Source organism: Halichoeres trimaculatus, unplaced genomic scaffold, assembly GCF_033239565.1.
Source record: "Halichoeres trimaculatus isolate MK-OKI-2021-1 unplaced genomic scaffold, fHalTri1.1 fHalTri1_scaffold_1, whole genome shotgun sequence".
NCBI lineage: Eukaryota > Metazoa > Chordata > Actinopteri > Labriformes > Labridae > Halichoeres > Halichoeres trimaculatus.
The window spans coordinates 26,144,817-26,161,783 of NW_027437179.1; the positions used below are offsets into that span (position 1 = coordinate 26,144,817).

At 39.7% G+C, this 16,967-nt stretch overlaps 2 protein-coding genes across 2 annotated transcripts; both read left to right on the plus strand.

Moving 5' to 3' along the window:
• The first annotated feature begins 141 nt into the window (after positions 1-141).
• Positions 142-7,587, plus strand: il17rc (interleukin 17 receptor C). The gene is made up of 14 exons (XM_074679051.1): positions 142-249; positions 563-800; positions 3,223-3,326; positions 3,419-3,530; positions 3,641-3,682; positions 3,774-3,892; positions 5,249-5,305; positions 5,398-5,473; positions 5,562-5,779; positions 5,996-6,049; positions 6,161-6,212; positions 6,332-6,427; positions 6,730-6,768; positions 6,852-7,587. Exons 1-14 carry the CDS (start codon positions 142-144, stop codon positions 7,403-7,405), a joined length of 1,869 nt encoding a protein of 622 aa, XP_074535152.1. The 3' UTR covers positions 7,406-7,587.
• A 1,253-nt stretch (positions 7,588-8,840) lies between these two features.
• On the plus strand, positions 8,841-12,287 carry creld1a (cysteine-rich with EGF-like domains 1a). The gene is made up of 6 exons (XM_074674678.1): positions 8,841-8,861; positions 10,215-10,380; positions 10,462-10,545; positions 10,671-10,766; positions 10,855-10,995; positions 11,072-12,287. The coding sequence occupies exons 2-6, from the start codon at positions 10,215-10,217 to the stop codon at positions 11,290-11,292; spliced, it is 708 nt and encodes a 235-aa protein (XP_074530779.1). The 5' UTR covers positions 8,841-8,861; the 3' UTR covers positions 11,293-12,287.
• The last annotated feature ends 4,680 nt before the right edge of the window (positions 12,288-16,967 follow it).

Genomic DNA, 16,967 nt, shown 5'->3' on the forward strand with positions numbered 1-16,967 from the left:
TCCAGGACTTTATCAAGTGGATGTTGAACCTGCCGTCAAGATGGGAGAAAAACAGACACTTGGTTTATTCAAGTTAGTCACCGCATCAGATTTTGGAAAGGAGCTGTAGAGCTCACCAGTCTCTGAGTGTCCTGAGACAAAATGTTTCTCAATGGATGGTCCATTTGGTGCCTAATATTAAGTCTACAAGTATCAGCCTGTGATTTGAAACTTTCTGGAGATGACAGCCAAGAAGTTATTTGCTCACAGGTAAGCTCAGCTCTTCCTCTGTACAGTACATGAAGCTTAAGTTGACAGATCATATTTTCAATTTTCTCTGAGCGCTCTCTCTAATGTTTCAGTGTCACCTGCCATAAATGAATTGTTCTGAAATATATTCTATTCAAAACCAACAAAGGTTTATCACCATCTGCCAACATTTTAAGATATTGAAGAGCTGCATGTAGATTCAGCCTTGTGTAGGCAAATATTTGCTCTCTAGATACATTTAGTGATAACACCAGAATGCCTTGCACATTACAAACATATTACCAGTCAAACATCTCAAGTTTCTTCTTTTCAGCATCTCTCTAATTGCACCATGGAGGATGAGCTATATCTGGCTTTAAAAAAGAATGACTTTGTGGACATCCAAAAGCTGACACCAGATTTCGAGCTCTGCTGCAAAGACAAAGCACCATGTAGATTATGTCTGGTGATAGACGCAGAGATAATCGTCCGGGCAGAGGCGGACTCGGAGTATGAGGACCACTCCGGCATGGATGAGGAGGATTATACAGAGGACACAAGGAAGCAAAAAGGTACAACTTGAAGATGCATTGATAAACGACTGTTTTACTTAAGTGAAACCAAAGTTCCTCTAGAACTCATAATGATGTTGCTCGCTGATAATATTTTTGGGGTCTGGACTTTACAGATCATCTGGTGCAGCTGAGATACAGATGTCACACCCCTCCTGCTAACAAAAACCCACACATCGTCACCCTATTAAAATAATGGCCGAAGTCATTTATTCAAGTTTTGGGAAAACACAAAAAACTTACCAAAAACAAAGCATATGACATTTATCAATCATTTCAATTAAAAAGGCCTTTACAGTGGATGACTGTTGACATTTAGTGTCAATCATGTAACATTAAAGAACAAAGTGACTTAAGCCAATTTTTCTAACATTATTGTGACGCAGGCAAATTTAAACCTGGCTTAAACTGCCCTTTCATTCCATAGTGCAAACTCAAAACTGAAATTACCCTCGGTTAAACTTAACAAATGTCAGGTAAATCAAATTAGTCAGGAGGCAGTCCATCTCCTCATTTTTCCAGGTCTTCTTTGCTGTTTTTTTTAAATGAATTTAACCCAGTTCCAACATCCAGTTTTGACAACTTTTTGAAACCTGACAATTAACTGTCCTTTAATTCTTCATAGCAAACTCAAAACGTAAATAACTCCAACCTAAATTGAACAAATGTCAGGTCAATCATACGCCAAGTAGGCATACTCATACATCTCCTACCAAAAAGCAAAAACATTCCTTTGATTTTAAAACTTTGTGGGGTATTATTTCCTTGTGCTCATTGGTGGGGGCTAGCCAGGAATAGGTAGCTAGCTAGAAGTTGCTAAATTTGCAGCTTAAATATAACTTGTGAAATTTAGACTGAATAACTACACAACTTTCTACCCTAGCCTTTATGATGTTGAACCCAGTCAGTCACCCGATGAAAGTGATTCAAGAATCATGTTTACAGCTTCTTCTCTACTAAAGATTCTGTTTCTTCTTGAAGCAGCCGCCATCATGAAAGCATGTTAAATTGCCCAAGTCACACATTTTATCCTAGGCCATTATTTTAACCTCTTAAGACCAAGTACTTCAGATGTAGACATTACATTTCTGCCTCTCAGACCCATGATACTTCATTTTTGAAAACTTTGTCCGATTGGCCACATTTGGGGACACTGCCCATGTCATCTTTTGGTGAAATCACAACATTACACCCATTTAAGTGAAAAAAACCCTGATATATTTAAGTTCAATAACACTACAAACAAACAACTGCCAGAGAACTCATTAACACACATAATCAAACTTTCCAAACAAAGACCAGGTTTAGTTATTAAACTTATTTGGTCTTACTTATCCCAAATAGCAAAGTGAATTAAAAAATTCACACCAGACGAAAGCTCGGTTCTTGAGAGGTTATTAGGGTGACATCATTTAACCTACTGATAAAAGTAATGAGATCCATCAGGCTGGCACAGTCTACAGTTCAACAGCTTCTTGAGTCCATTTGAAGCTGACAATCCATAACAGAAAGTTAAACCTACCAGTTATCCTCTGCTTTGCTAGTTTGGCGCATACATCGCTCATGGGCTGTATTTGCCAACAGAATAATCAGTTATGGACTTTTACCCATGGGTAGCAGTCAAATCACTAATAAAAATGAATCATATCAGAAAAAGAAACCACTTTTGAACATAAATCAGTATGATGTGAGGTAATTATAACAACAGGAACAATGTATGAGAAACAATTCTTTAGTTTATGTAATTTGATTTTGGTGTTTGATAGATTATTTAATCGACATAGAGGAACTTGACTTTATGATGTACACTACAGCTAGTCAGAAGCTATTTTGCCTTCACTTCTGGGTGGCTGTCACTGTGTCCATCTTTATATACAGTCTAACATAGCTAGCTTTCATGGTATTACATGCTGACTTTTGTGGATTAATGATTTACCGAACCTCATTGTTGGCCTGTAAAGAGTTATACACAGACTAAAGTATGGCTGTAACTCTGAAGATTTAAGGTCTAATACAAACATTCCAAGGTGGATTTGGAATCAACATGAAGAGTCAGCCATCAAGAGGCGTGTTTGAAGTGTTGCTCAACCTTTTCCAGAAGAATGAATCAGCATACATGAGAGTTGTGAAAGACCAATACTGAACTTGCAAACATTTGCAGTTTTGGGTCTGAGTTAAGATGAGTAAGTGTAATCAAGCTGCAATGACAACCATGGAACGCTTTGAATATAAGTTGGCACTGAAATATACGCTATAGTGTTTAGACCATATGTTAATTTCACTCAGCTTATGGCTAAAACATTCAAATCCACTGCTCTCTTTCTTGTAATTTCTTGTAGTTTTATTCTGACGGTGCAACTTTCCCCCTACTGTTTGCTGTAAAAGCCTTTTTTTTCTTCTTTTCCTGTCTGTGTTACAACAGCCTCAATGACTGTGTGCTACAACGCTGAACACTTCATGCCCACCTGCAAGAGGGTGAAGTTTATAGTCAAACATGCAGCTATTACTCAGCAGACCAAGGCAAAGGTACTGTCCTGTTTTTATGTACTGCAGTATTAAAGGTGTGGGTTGGTATTTACCCGCTCTAATTTGTGAGTGTTTGTGTGCTTGATGTTAAGGTTTCCATGCTGATTACTGAGCCTGCCGGGGTTTCATTCAGCACTCCAGTGCATATTTTCTCTGTTCAACCATCACAAATGAAACATATTACTGCTCCTTCATTAGATAAAGGTAAAGTATCATCTTTAACATTAAAATCAGCACAAAGAAATTGTCTTATTGGTAACAGGCAGCTGTGTGTGGCAGCAGTGTTTGATAGAAGCTGTTTTGTGTGTCTCCAGTTTGCTCCCAGAAGCTGCATGAACATGTAGAAGAGTGTCAAGGTAAATAATACCCGTTTAGTTCTCTTGTTATTTAGCTTGTGATGTTTTGTACCTTTATGGGGAAAAACTATTGTCTGGTCATGTCTTTCAGTTCCAAGACTTCTCAGTGTAGTTAATGAAGAGAAGGATCGGGTGGAGATGAAGTTTGTTGGGAGGAATGAGAGCCCTCCCTCTGTCTGCCTCCAGTATGAGCAGAGAGGGAAGTGTAAGGTCAGTCCTTGTTTCTCTATTTTTAAAAGAGTCAAAGATGGTTTTTGTGGTATTGTTCTTTAGCTTTTGGTATTTTTCTAAGAGCAAATATTTTAAAAAAGTAGGCTGGTGGATGAACATGCACTACTTCCTTTTTAGGCTCATCTTGTTTGATTGAAAAATGTCAGCGAGGTAAGGTTACTGCTTTAGCTGCAAGAAATGATGTTGATAATCATCAAACTCTGAGCAGAACCCAGCAATCCCCCTCTAAGACAGGTCAAAACAATAAAGTTAGCATTAAGATAGCTACATGGTAATGTTGCTCAACTTCTCTATCTAGTTCAACATCAGTAGAAGTGCTGGTGTAATTCCAAGAACTGTCCCGGTTTGTGGAACTCAGAGATTTGTCCTTCTCGTCACTAAAACTTCCTCTCTTGCCAATCCGGTCTTCTTCCAGCATACTGCTGTCATGGTGCCTTGGTCCTTGCATGCCAAAGCTTGGCAGGGGGATGAAAGCCCCTCTTGTTTATGCGCTGACTCAAGTTTTTGAACTTCTGCGTTTTGTGAGCGGTGACCAACATTTGACAAATGCTCATCTGCCCAAGAGTCATTTGGCATTTGAACATCAACGCTTCTACAAGTCACACACATGACTCATTTTGTTGAACGCTACATGGCTAACACGAGCTGACTTCCTGCAATGCAAGGTGCAGCAAGGCACAAGGCCTTTGTTGACTTAATTACAACAATAAATCATTTTATCGCCTGGATGAGTACAAGGCAAATGAGCTACAGGAGTGTAAACACTTTTAAACAATATGGCCATTAAACAAATCAGCAGAGATACAATATTATTTCAACTGGTTTAATGTGCTATTCAAGGTATGCAATCAGCAGCATTAAATAATCAATCTAAAGTAGAACATATGCCCTGCCAGTATCAGATCATATATTTATTTTACCAGGAGTAAAGTACATAAACCTCAAAATAATAGTCAACTCATTCAGTGTCAATTTGTGAATGAACTTGCATTTGTAGCTTGAGAAATCCCTGAATTTGACAATAAAAATAGCACAAGATCTTCACAAAACTTGCTGAAATGATGTCATTGCATAATGATCTCCAAATTGGTTCATGACAGGTTGGAGGGGCAGGCTTTAAACACAGCAGTTAACAACAGTTAGCAGGAAAGGGGTCTATGAAAAAGAAACAATTCATTTAATGAAACCTTTCAGACTGAGGCTAAAATAAGGGTTTTCTAAAACAACAATGTGAAAAAAATAGGTACTTTTTGAATGAGGATACTAAATGGACAGTGTAAAGCCTTAAATAGGAAAATAACACATTTGTTAAGCAATGTTCATGTTCATTTATAGAGCTGGAACAATCAGACCATCCCTTTGTACTCGGTGGCCCCCTGCATGTGTTTCCAGGTACCCAACCATCATTGCTTTACTCATGGCTCATGGCTAACACAATAATGTTGATGTGATTTATTGGACTGACTGCATCTGTATTTCTTTAGGTATGGTATGAGGGTAACCAAAGTTATCGTCATTCTCAAAGTTGCCCTTTCCGTAACACCAGTAAAAAATATGCAGGTATGTTTATACACGTCTTTTTCCCCTTCCTGTCTGCTCACATCTGGTTTATCATCAGTAAACTGACTTTCTTGTTGGTCCACTCCAGATTTGTTCTACAGGAATATGCTGAACAATGTTTCAGTGTCTGTGAGTCAGGGTCAGATGAGCAACCACCGCTCAATGCTGTCATGGAATGTGTCCGCCCCCTGCAGGCTGGAGGGGGAAGTGTGGCCCTGTCACAGAGAGATCAGGTGCAGGGAAGTGAAGGGTTTTAGACAGCAGCTGGCAAGTGGAGCATGGAGGCAAGACAAGGGCCAACTATGGGTAAGAACAACTGTTATACTTGTGTTTTTAAACCTAATTACTTTAAAATCCAGCTTCTGTCCTTGCTTTATTGATTTGAATATGAAAAATACCCATATTCAAACCAACAGAATGACAAAAGTTTGGTGTCTGGCTGCACAGTGTGATGCTCTTTTTGATTGGCCTATTGTAAGATTTTTAATATCAAAAAAGATTTATAAATCTGTTCTCTTTTAGAAGATAATGGGTTCTTTTCAGGACATTGACCTTCAGCGTTCACCGTGTGTGATGGTAATATTTTCATTATCAGTTAGTGAATAAATTGAAACTAACATTCTTCTATGATATGCAAACAGAGTGACTGAAGTTAAATAACGTATTAATGCTTTTCTTAAGGTTCAGGTGAAAGTGAATGGAATAGGACATGACCTGGGTCCATTCTGTTTTAACAACAGTGAGTCACCACCAACTAATAGTTGATGATTTGACTATTTAATCCTTGTTGACATGTTTTGTGCAGACATCTCCAATTAAGCTTTTTTGAATTGTGGTGGTGTGTTGTTCTACTTGCAGCTGACAGGTGGCGCTGGAGTCTACTGGTTGTTGGTGTTATGCTGCTGGTTTGCTTGACTGCCATCATATCCTATGTCCTTCATGGCTTTGTAAAGAGTAAGTCTAACTTTTTTTTTCCCATCAAGTTTCATCTGCAAGAAAATCAAGAGAAGAAAAGAGGACATTGTCAGTTTCAGTTGTTTGGGATTTGCATGCTATGAAAAAATATGCATTGTCCAATCTGAATCCGGTTTCCTCAGACACTTTTCACAAAGACCCTTTCATTTGTTTCAAAGACCAACCCAGATCTCATTTCTTTTTACCAACTTTCACAAACACTTTGATATTTTGGTCAGTGAAATAATGAAAATGCTTGTATGATGCTGATCCCTCCTCTGTTTTTAAATCATCTGTTATAGGATGCATGTGGAGCTGTCATCATGGCAGATTTGTTAAAGGTGAGTTTTTTACACTTGAAATGAATACATTTGTTAAAATACACTTACAGATACTCAGTTTTCTTTGTTTATGCTCTTTGCAGTTGGCACACCGTGTCACGTGGTATTGCTAAGCCCCCCAGATGCAAATGCTGGTGTGTCCGAGTCAGTGTGTCAGCTTGGGTCCCTGCTCTCCAACCATGGCTTCAGTGTGTCGGTAGACCAGTGGAGCAGGAAGGAACAGTGCACTCTGGGACCTCTGCCATGGCTGCACTCGCAGCTGCTGGAACTGAAGACCCAGGGAGGCCGCGTTGTGCTCGTCTTGACCCTGAAAGCTTTAAAAAGAGCAGAGGAATGGACCTGGTGGTACAAAGAGGCTATAAAGACAAAGAGTGGAGGAAATGACTATCCTCAGATTTGTTCACCTTACTCGGATGTGTTCACAGCTTCTCTCTGCCTCATCCAGGCAGACAAAGAGCAGGGCAGAGCTGGTGAGCGTTTTCTTCTGGTGACATTTGACTCCCATCCAAGCAGTGACAAGAGTCTACCACAGCTTTTCCAGGGGGTACCCCTGTTCCATCTCCCTTCAAAAACCCGGGCTCTAATGACTGAGCTCACTGTGGGGAGCACAGGGAGGGGATCGAGTCAACGGACGTAGCTAAGGTGGAGATGCAGTGACTCAGATGGATGGAAAGCAAAAACAAAAGAGGGACCACAACAGCATGAAGCATCTTTCTGGGAATATGTTGGATTCAAGAAAAACTTAGGGGAAGACATTAAAGCTGAAATAAATGTCATGCTGGACATATTACTGCTCTGTGCATATGAAGGACACTTTCATCGCAACCATGGAAGCGATAAACAGCCAACAACACCAATAAGACTGCCTTGCATCAATTGTTGATGTTGCTATTTGTAAGAAATGCTGGGGAAAAAATGCACAAGAACTTCAACCTGAAGACTCAAAGGAAAATGATTTCGTTCATGAAATCAAAGGATAAATAGAGAAAATAAATATCAGAATATCAGTTCATGAATTATCTCCTGGCTGGCTGAGCTGTTGTGTTTTCATTACCTTCAGAGAGCTCTGTATTTAGGAGCTAGCCTGGTTGTTTGCAGCTATGTTTCTTCAGTCAACAGCATTTGGTAACAATCTCTTACTGCTAGTTATAATAAAACAAATAAATAAATAAATACAGAGAATGCAAAAACCAAACAGTGAATGCAAAAAAAGGAGAAATGGATAAGGTAGGTATCTGCTCTGACAGGGAATGTTGCTGATTGGATGAAAGTACCTCTCATTTTGATATTATGCAAAGTGGAGGCCCACCTAGTACCACATAATACATATACCCTGAATCAAAATATCCTCTGATAAGAAAGAAAAAGGTTGTATCACCAGTTGTGCTCGTGTTTGAAAATCCATTCATAAATACAGCTTTCCTCCTCCAGTTAAAAAGATGGTCAAGTAACTTTTGCCATTTCAGTTTTCTTATTTCATTTTGTAATCGTTTTCTTTTCTTCTTGTTGTGTTTTGCACTTCAAGGCCACCATGCCACCAAGCTTGTGAGAAAGACTCAAAATAAGCAGAACATTTTCTCATTTAAATGAAGGTATATGACAATATAAGCTCCTTTGTAAACCTTCAGTTCCATATATGGTTTGTACGGGATTTTCTTTGACTTTGCAAATACTTTCATGAGCTAATCACAGATACTCGTAATATTCGTGTTGAACAGGGCTGTCAACAGCTGTGTCCAGGTTTATTTTTGGCCACGGCAGATCTCGGATTGTGATTGGATCCTTCTCTGTGCCACATCGTGTATCTCATTGGTGCAAACTGGAGTCACAGACACAGGGAGCTGCTTGTTTATAGTTTCATCAGGTACTGGTGGGGCGGTTGTACGAGTCTCACTTGTGTACCTCTCGTTGGGGGTGTGCGGTAATCCATGTCTAATAAAGTTATGAGACAAGTGGACCCAGCCTGTCTCGCTCTGAAGTTTACACATGACGTTACAGTTCAAACTGAGTCGACGCAGTGAAATGAGGTAGGCCGGAAAAATCCTCTAAACTTCACATTATCTCAGAGCACAGCGTGTAGTATCCCGTTCACTGTAAGCATTTGTCAGTTTATACAACTACCTCTCAAAATGAAGATGAAATTATAATACTGACAATATGGAGAACAACTCTGCTATGGACGCTAAAATATTACTTTAATATAATGCTTTAAAATTTGATATGGCTTATAGTTTGTGACGTCGGATTCATAAAGTTAACAGTGGTTCTCAAATGGGAGTACGTGTACCCCTGGAGGTACGCGAGGGCACTTCAGGGGGTACCAGAGATTCAAAAATGTATATCAAATAATAGCTACCAAGCAAATCCCTGTAGCACCATTTATTCAATCAATGTTTGAATTCAACTTGAGTTTAAGTTCATGAGCTGAAATGTGATATCCAATAGACACCTAAAGTACTGCACTGTGTTTTGTGCCCCCCCCAATAAAACAGCTTTGTGCTTGTTAGAGGGTACTCGGTATAAAAAAAATAAAAAATAAAAAATGACAGGGAGTTCATCACTGCAAAAAGTTTGAGAACCACTGCCTTAAATGACACAAAACAATTGGTATTAAATTCACGAATAGTAGGCTATTTGAAGTTTCTCTGGGTAAACCATATTGAAGGAATGCTCAGGGCTGCACCGTGGTTGACTAAATCCTGTTATTTAGGGGTACTGTGAGCAGCAGTATTAACGTTGAGCATTAACTTTAAAGTGGGGTATCTCAAAAAGACCACGTGATCAGAAATTGGGGTTGATCATTTGGTTAACCAAGTGATCAGCTCCTGTTACAGACTCAATTACAATAATATTTATATGAAAAATAACAGCTTTGTATTTTGTACTGTTTTGTGGCAGTATAAAGTCAAAGTGGAGCCGACCATGACAGGAGCTTTAAACCAGGAGCGTGACGTATCACAATAGAAATATCGGATCGGGCAGATACTCAAGATCAAATGACTCGGACTTAGACCTGTGGGCAAAAAACCTCATCATGTCGTCCCTACTTTAAAGTCATGTGCTGGACATATACTTCATGACAGAGTAACAGAAAAACAAAATCTCATAGGCACAGAAAGTAACAAAGTCTGAGTATCTGGAGGGTCATTGATTTATTTGTCATTTCACAGAATTATAAAGTTGTTGAACTTGTTTAAGTAGCTGAAAATGGTTTTTATTAACAGTACTTATGCAAGTTGCCATTAACCTTGAGAAGCCTTACATCATCTGTGCACCATGATAACAAATACAACCAACCTATATGCATGGTATGATAGTGGAATGAAGGTATTTTTTTCATTATTTCCCTTATTTTGATATCTGTTTCCCCAACTTGCAAGCACCAGCAATAAAAGTGATATTCTGCAGGATAAACACAGCTTTATCTTCTGGACCTGTTGAGACAGATGGGACTAAGGATGCGCCACATGCTGCAGGCTGCTTTTCTGTGTTGTTTGCTGGTTGTTGCAGTGCACAGCTGTCCTCAATCCTGCAAGAAGTGTTCAGGCCCAGAAAACAACCAGTGTGAGGAATGCAGAGCAGGATGGATACTCCATGAAAAAACATGTGTAGGTACTGAGCCTTTCAGTGGGAGTAAGGAGATCATCATATGTAATGTTCATGCTGATGTTCAACTGCTCTGATCTGTTTTAGACATAGATGAGTGTGACACAGAGCGGGGCATTTGTCCCTCCAACAACTATTGCTTTAATACAGAGGGTTCTTTCAAGTGCAGAGGTGAGTGCTCCAGAGATGGTGTTAAAGGGCACAATTTAAATGTAGTAATTAAATAAAAAAATAAATCAACAACATTTGGTACACTAAAAATACTTATAAAACCAATATCCACACTCTGCTCTCAGATTGTGACCCAGCCTGTGTGGGCTGTATGGGCAGTGGACCAGCACGCTGCAGGAAATGTGCTTCTGGGTACAAACTAACAGGATCTAAGTGTTTGGGTAAGTAGTGGGTATTTTTTAATGATTATTGTGAGAGCATTCATTATATACCTGATTTCCATACGGTGTCTCCCTTTCTTTCTCTCAGACATAGATGAATGTAGTGAGCTGGTGCTGGCCTGTCACAGTCTCGATGAAATCTGTGCCAACACTATGGGCTCATTCCGCTGTGAATGTGCCAAAGGATTCATCCGCAAGGACGGTGTATGTGTAAGGCAGCAGCAGCCAAGTGAGTCCAACACACTTCACTGGAAGCTGTTTTCACCCGCCCACTCAAGTGACTGACTGTCCGTCTCTCTGCGCAGGTTTTCAGGAGAAAGGTCTATTTGAAGACATCAAGGATGACGAGGTAGAGGTGCTACAGCAGATGTTCTTTGGCGTGGTGCTTTGCGCTTTGGCCACCCTGGCAGCTAAAGGAGATATGGTCTACACGTCTGTGTTCATGGGGGCAGTGGCTGCCATGGCCGGGTACTGGCTCTCTGACCGGGGGGAACGTTTGTTAGACAACTTCCTTAAGGAAAAATAAAACACAAAACTTTAAAACAACAAATATTTAAGTATTTTAGACAGCAGCTGCAGCAAAGCTTTTAACAGATACTGTTCAGAACAAGCATTCAAAAATAACACACATGCTGAGGTGAGGAGAATGTAATACTACTATACATCAGTGTACCACAAAAGAGTAAATTTTTCTACTGGAGAAAATCTTGTTAAAATGAAAGTGTTGTTCAACTCCCCCTGCCTTTTAATGTGTTTCACTTTAATTTTTCCTGATGCTTCCACACCTTTTGCCTTTCCATTAATACAGCTACACCGGCTTCGGGCAAGCAAATCCAGCTGCACTCCTTTCATGTTTGCCATGCAACTTCCTTACAGTCACATAACCAAGTATCCTTCAGATTAAGAGATGTATAGAAGCTGGAGGTTCTGGTTTTAAAGGCTCAAGATAATATGTCACAACTCTGCAATTTCTGAATGTAAAGTTAATCTCTGAGAAATTATAACCCCCATGATTATAGTTTGGCATTTTTGTTCAGTTTTCATTTTTATTTTATTTTGACTTTTTTTTCAATTTCAGTTTAGTTGTGATTAGATTTAGAGCAGGGTTTCTATTTTATTGTATTTTTTAATTCTTAGTTTTATTTTAGTTTTGGTATTATTTGTAGTCTTTTTTGTAGTAGGGGGAATGTGGGGAAATTGTCAGAGGCGAGTTTCTAAAATGTCACAAAATGTATTGTGTGATAAGAAGTCTGAAGACCATACCATCTACAAAAATATATTCACCAAGAACAGATGAACAAGCATCTGCATACAACAATGACATGTGTCAGTGTTATTCTGTCTGGCCAGCAAGGGGATGGTAAATGAAAAAATACTGAGTTCATGCATGAGACAGGTTGACTAAAGCAGTGGTTCTCAAACTTTTTCAGTGATGTACCCCCTATGAAATGTTAAACAACAGTATGCACACTGTAGTGAAGACATGACTTTCAATAAGGCATGTGTTTGTTTTGGAATAAAATGGAGATCAGACTAAAACACATTTTCTTTGTCAAAACAACTTTTTACTGCATACAATGGGACAAGGTAAGGTATTTATTTACAGTTATGTAGCACTCTTGTTTGAAACCTGATGTTTCAATAACCTTGTCAGTTTGTACCGAGAGAATAACTGCTGCATGTGGGTTGGAATGAACATTATCACAAACTAGCTTAGACTGTATTTTAGCCTTTAGCCCGTGCACCGTTACGCTACGGTTTAGCTTTCTTCTGCTCTTCTGTCCTTTTTCTGTCTGACAATTAGGTTCCTGTGTCCATCATTACTACAAAATTAATGGCAGAATTTTTTTCAGCATTGAAAGACACAGATTTCTCTTTTCACTACAAAACTTTGCCAGCGTGGTGTTGTCATAGAGACTTTAACAATGTCTCTTGTAGATCAATCCTGTCCTGCTCGACCAGATTGAGAAGCTAAGAAGCAGCATTTCAAATTAACCTATACTTGCACTGATAATCTCATTTTAAAGTGTAGATTACGATCGGGCATATATCTTAATAGGAGCCTTTTTAAAGATCACTTAGAAACTCCTCACAGCCAGTTTGAAGTAGAAGTGCCTAGTAATATTACATTAATAAGGGTTAGATGCAGTGGCATTCAGTTATATACCAAAAACTGTATTTGTGAAGATACATGCTGGATGAAAGACTATGTTTAAGTGGTTTTAACTTTAAATAGAAAATCACAGAGACAGAAAGAAAGTCACCTTTATTTGATGGATATAAACAAGCTGGCCAACACTCAATAGTAATATTCTGATACAGCACATACAATAGCAAACAGGGGCACTGAGGACAGCCTCCTAGGTTTAAAAAAACAAGAAACATCACAGAGTATCCATGCTTCATTCAAAACTTTGACTCAGTCTCGCTTTTTTTCTCTAGGGACTTCTTCTGATAAAGATTTTTTTTAAATAGATTTTTCTCTTGTGCATTCATGACACACAGATACACACACATACCAACAACACACACCCATAAAGGCTGTTATGCACACACATACACACACGCACGCACTCAAACACTCCCATCCCCCTTTTCTGAATACATTTACACAAGCAACCCCAAGAAACATGCTGCACTCTCACAAAACTGCACAGGCTGTCTACTAATGGGACACAGTAAGTGAGACACACATCACTCTCAAACACAACATCACACCGTCACAATGCACGATGCAGATGCAATTAATGAGTGAGGAATGATGCATCATGGGAGATTAGCTCACGTTCACACAGGTAATCATTCAGCATGCTGGACACTCACATTTAACTTGATCCTAGGTTTTTACTGTACAGATCAAACATTTACTTATACAAATAGTAGTCTCAAACTGGCATTTTCAAAAAGCGGAAAGCAATAGAAAAAATAAAGCTAATATAAAGAAAAATAAATAATGAAAAGTAAACAATATTTGTTCTTTCAAACAAAAGAAACGTTTCAGGCATTGGTCACAGTGATTTGTTTGATCCAAAGATTTGAGCAACGTACAAACAAAAGAAAAAAAACCTGAATAAGAACAATAAGTGAAAATGTATGCTAGGCGTTTCATACTTTTTCTCAAAGGCTTTTTGATGACTGCTGACTCTACAGGCCTTTTATCTCCAGTCTTTCTACACGGCTGCTTCCAGGCACAGATGCAGACTGAACTTCTTGACTCCACCTCACTCTGAGTGCGATGTCAGTCATTCACAACCAGGATTAGTCTAAAGTCTAAGCCAAGGGAACCAGCCTCAGTCTCTATAAGCCTCTATGTCTCCTAAACCTTTTTTTGACACACGGTTGAGAAATCGCTCTGCATAGAGAACAGGAGATTATCCTTACGTCACCACTCTCGGTTGGCACATTATGTTAAGAACAGCATGCATGGGCACGATTAAAATGTCTCATGTTTTCTACCATGTAAATCATATATGGTGTCTCATGGTAGGAGAACCCCCTACTTCAAGTATTCAGTAGATAAGGACCTGAAAATGGAGGATTTGCACTCCACCCCCCGATGGTAAAGTGAGAGGATCTTTCTGCTCCTCTGTCTGTTTGCATTGTCTTACTTTTTTTTCTTTTCAAAGAAAAAGAAAATTCCCTTCAGGATCTCTCTTGTAACATTTGTAAACACACACACACACACACACACACACACACACACACACACACACACACACACACACACACACACACACATACAATATGCCCATTCTTAGTGAGTGACAGGGTCATGTTTGGAGCAGACATGAAAAGGTGGTGTATGTATAATTCATTTTGTGGAAGATGGCAGACATTTACATCTAACAATCAACACTTGGCCATATACTGGAGACACTCAGGCACCATAAGGGGAGGGAGTAGAAGTGGGGAGAGTAACAGTCTAATTCAATATTCCACTACACTGTAACAAAGTGTGTTGGTTTTTCTACGTAATCAGCTGTCACAGTCACATTTGTCACCACTTCGGTTCACAAGACGACAACGAAGACGACAAACGGGTGAAAGAAATGCATCCCGACAGAGTCACTCAAACCTCCACTTGGATGTTAAAGTGATAGTCCTCACTCACAAGTGCAAGTTGTTCTGCCTGCTGAGTGCAGCAGACATAATCTCATTGCTACTTATGTGAGCTGCAAAAATTCAAGACAAGTCTTTTTTCTGATTCGAAAGTTTTCTCCACAAGCAAATGGTCTTCAACTGATGTGTTTTCACATTAAGAAAGGAATGTAGTAATGTCAGCTTTTTTAGCCTTCTACACATATTTGGATATATGTCTCTATTTCCCATAAACTGCTCTAAAGCTCTTTTTTTTTTCTTCAGGGCTGTCCTGTGTTTTCAGACAGGGAATGTTACTTGCTGCTGAGGGGCTTTCTCACAAAGTACAAATCAGAGGAAAATCACACCACTCAACACACTAAATAAGACACCTCTCTGACCTCCAGCCTGTTAGAAAAATAACCATGAAGAAAAAACATAGATATATTATTTTTGTCAGTTTGAAACAATTTTCTGACCACATATAGACACACTCTATAGATTTCTCTCTATATGTATAATATATGCATATCTATCATATATGTACTTTTTTATGAGGCACAGGCCACCTTGTTGAGAAGGAGAAAACCAGTCACTATATTCTGGGGGTCACACAGACTACTGCTGGGAGTGGAGGCTAACAGGGGGTAGGGGAGCAGGATAGTACTACAGATCAGGTACTGGGCTGTCAGTGGTACAAATAGACCTGCAGGGAAAACATCTACTAAACGTCTCCTCCACCTTAGAGTCTATAACTGTATTTATAGTAGCAGTAGTCTTCCGAGGTTGAATCTTATATACAAAGCTGTCTTTTACAGATGTATACGAAGTCTTTTTTGGAATCAAGTCACTTGACTGTAAAAGGACTAAAGATGCTCTTGACCAGGTCTTCTGACACCGTTTAGTTTGAGCACCAGCAGAAGCACCATGAGTAAAAATTCCTGCAACAGGGAGGAGGTGCATAGGTGCATAGTCTCAGACCCTCAAAAGAATCCGATGAACGTTTTCTGACCGCTCTCTTGGCCGCTCTGATTGGACGGTTGGTTACCTTTGACTAATTTCAGTCAGAATGGGGTAAAATAAAAACGCACTCACTCAATGTTTACACCTGCATAGATTGATTATTTTTTGACTACTTCTGATTGAAATGAGGTAACATGAAGAAACACCAATGGCAGCCACAGCCTTAAGGCCAAAACACGCCTATAAAGTGGAGAGCCCTGCTCATGCAGCCAGGGAAACCCCGATGCTGCAGGCATGGCCAGAGGCGGACTATTTGTAAACTCTAAGCTCTTTCTTTTTGCCAACAAGGTATGACAACAAAAATCACTGAAATCTGGGATGTGTGGGGTATGCTATGCCCAAGATAAGCAGAAACTAAGAGTACACTACATCACTTCTAGATGCTGAAACTGATCAGCAGAAATGGTAGGCAGTAGGGGTCGATATTAAGGTGGTAAGAGCTGTCATTAGGCGTGGGTAGAATATCTGAAGGACACGATCAGGTAAAATTAAGAAAAGGTAGGAAAGGTTGTGACAGCCAGGTAGAGGGGTCAGATATCACCAGATGGGTCAGCAGGGCAGTGAGGATTGAGGAACCATGACAGAGTCAGCCAACCAGAGCGAGGTGAAGCAGACACTAAAGAACACCATGATCTTGTATCAGTCAATGGAAGTAGGATGAGGAACAAAATACTGAGCCACTTGACAGTCAGGAGCTCTCTGCTGGGAGGATGAAGAGGGCATCGTTGGCCTGAGGAGGTGCAGCACCAAGCGGGTGACAGACAGCTGAGGGGACTTCTCCTGTGTAAGATCTCTGGCGCTGGGATGTCATGTTAATCACATGACCTGTCCAAGCAGGGGTTTGACACAGAGCACATCTGTCAGCATCAACATCTGTCCCTGAACTTTTGACTCAGTCCTCCATCTGTGGTCTGTGCAGAAGAAGTTGGTGAGATCTGCTACCTGAAAACAAAGAAGAGACTCAGGGTCACTTTTAGCAGAAAATCAGTAAGAAGAAAAAGTAAGATGTGATGAATATGTTTATGCACTCATTTGCTTTTTTACTCTGTGTATAAAATCACCTGCTCAGCTGCCGGTCTCACCGCTTGACCTGCACACCTG

Excerpts from the sequence above, each read along its gene's own strand:
- il17rc (XM_074679051.1), top strand. The coding sequence starts at position 142 with ATGTTTCTCAATGGATGGTCCATTTGGTGCCTAATATTAAGTCTACAA. Across the intron at positions 5,474-5,561 it reads CACCAGTAAAAAATATGCAG|ATTTGTTCTACAGGAATATG; the intron begins GTATGTTTATAC and ends GGTCCACTCCAG. Across the intron at positions 6,428-6,729 it reads CCTTCATGGCTTTGTAAAGA|GATGCATGTGGAGCTGTCAT; the intron begins GTAAGTCTAACT and ends CATCTGTTATAG.
- creld1a (XM_074674678.1), top strand. The coding sequence starts at position 10,215 with ATGGGACTAAGGATGCGCCACATGCTGCAGGCTGCTTTTCTGTGTTGT. Across the intron at positions 10,767-10,854 it reads AACAGGATCTAAGTGTTTGG|ACATAGATGAATGTAGTGAG; the intron begins GTAAGTAGTGGG and ends TCTTTCTCTCAG. Across the intron at positions 10,996-11,071 it reads TGTAAGGCAGCAGCAGCCAA|GTTTTCAGGAGAAAGGTCTA; the intron begins GTGAGTCCAACA and ends CTCTCTGCGCAG.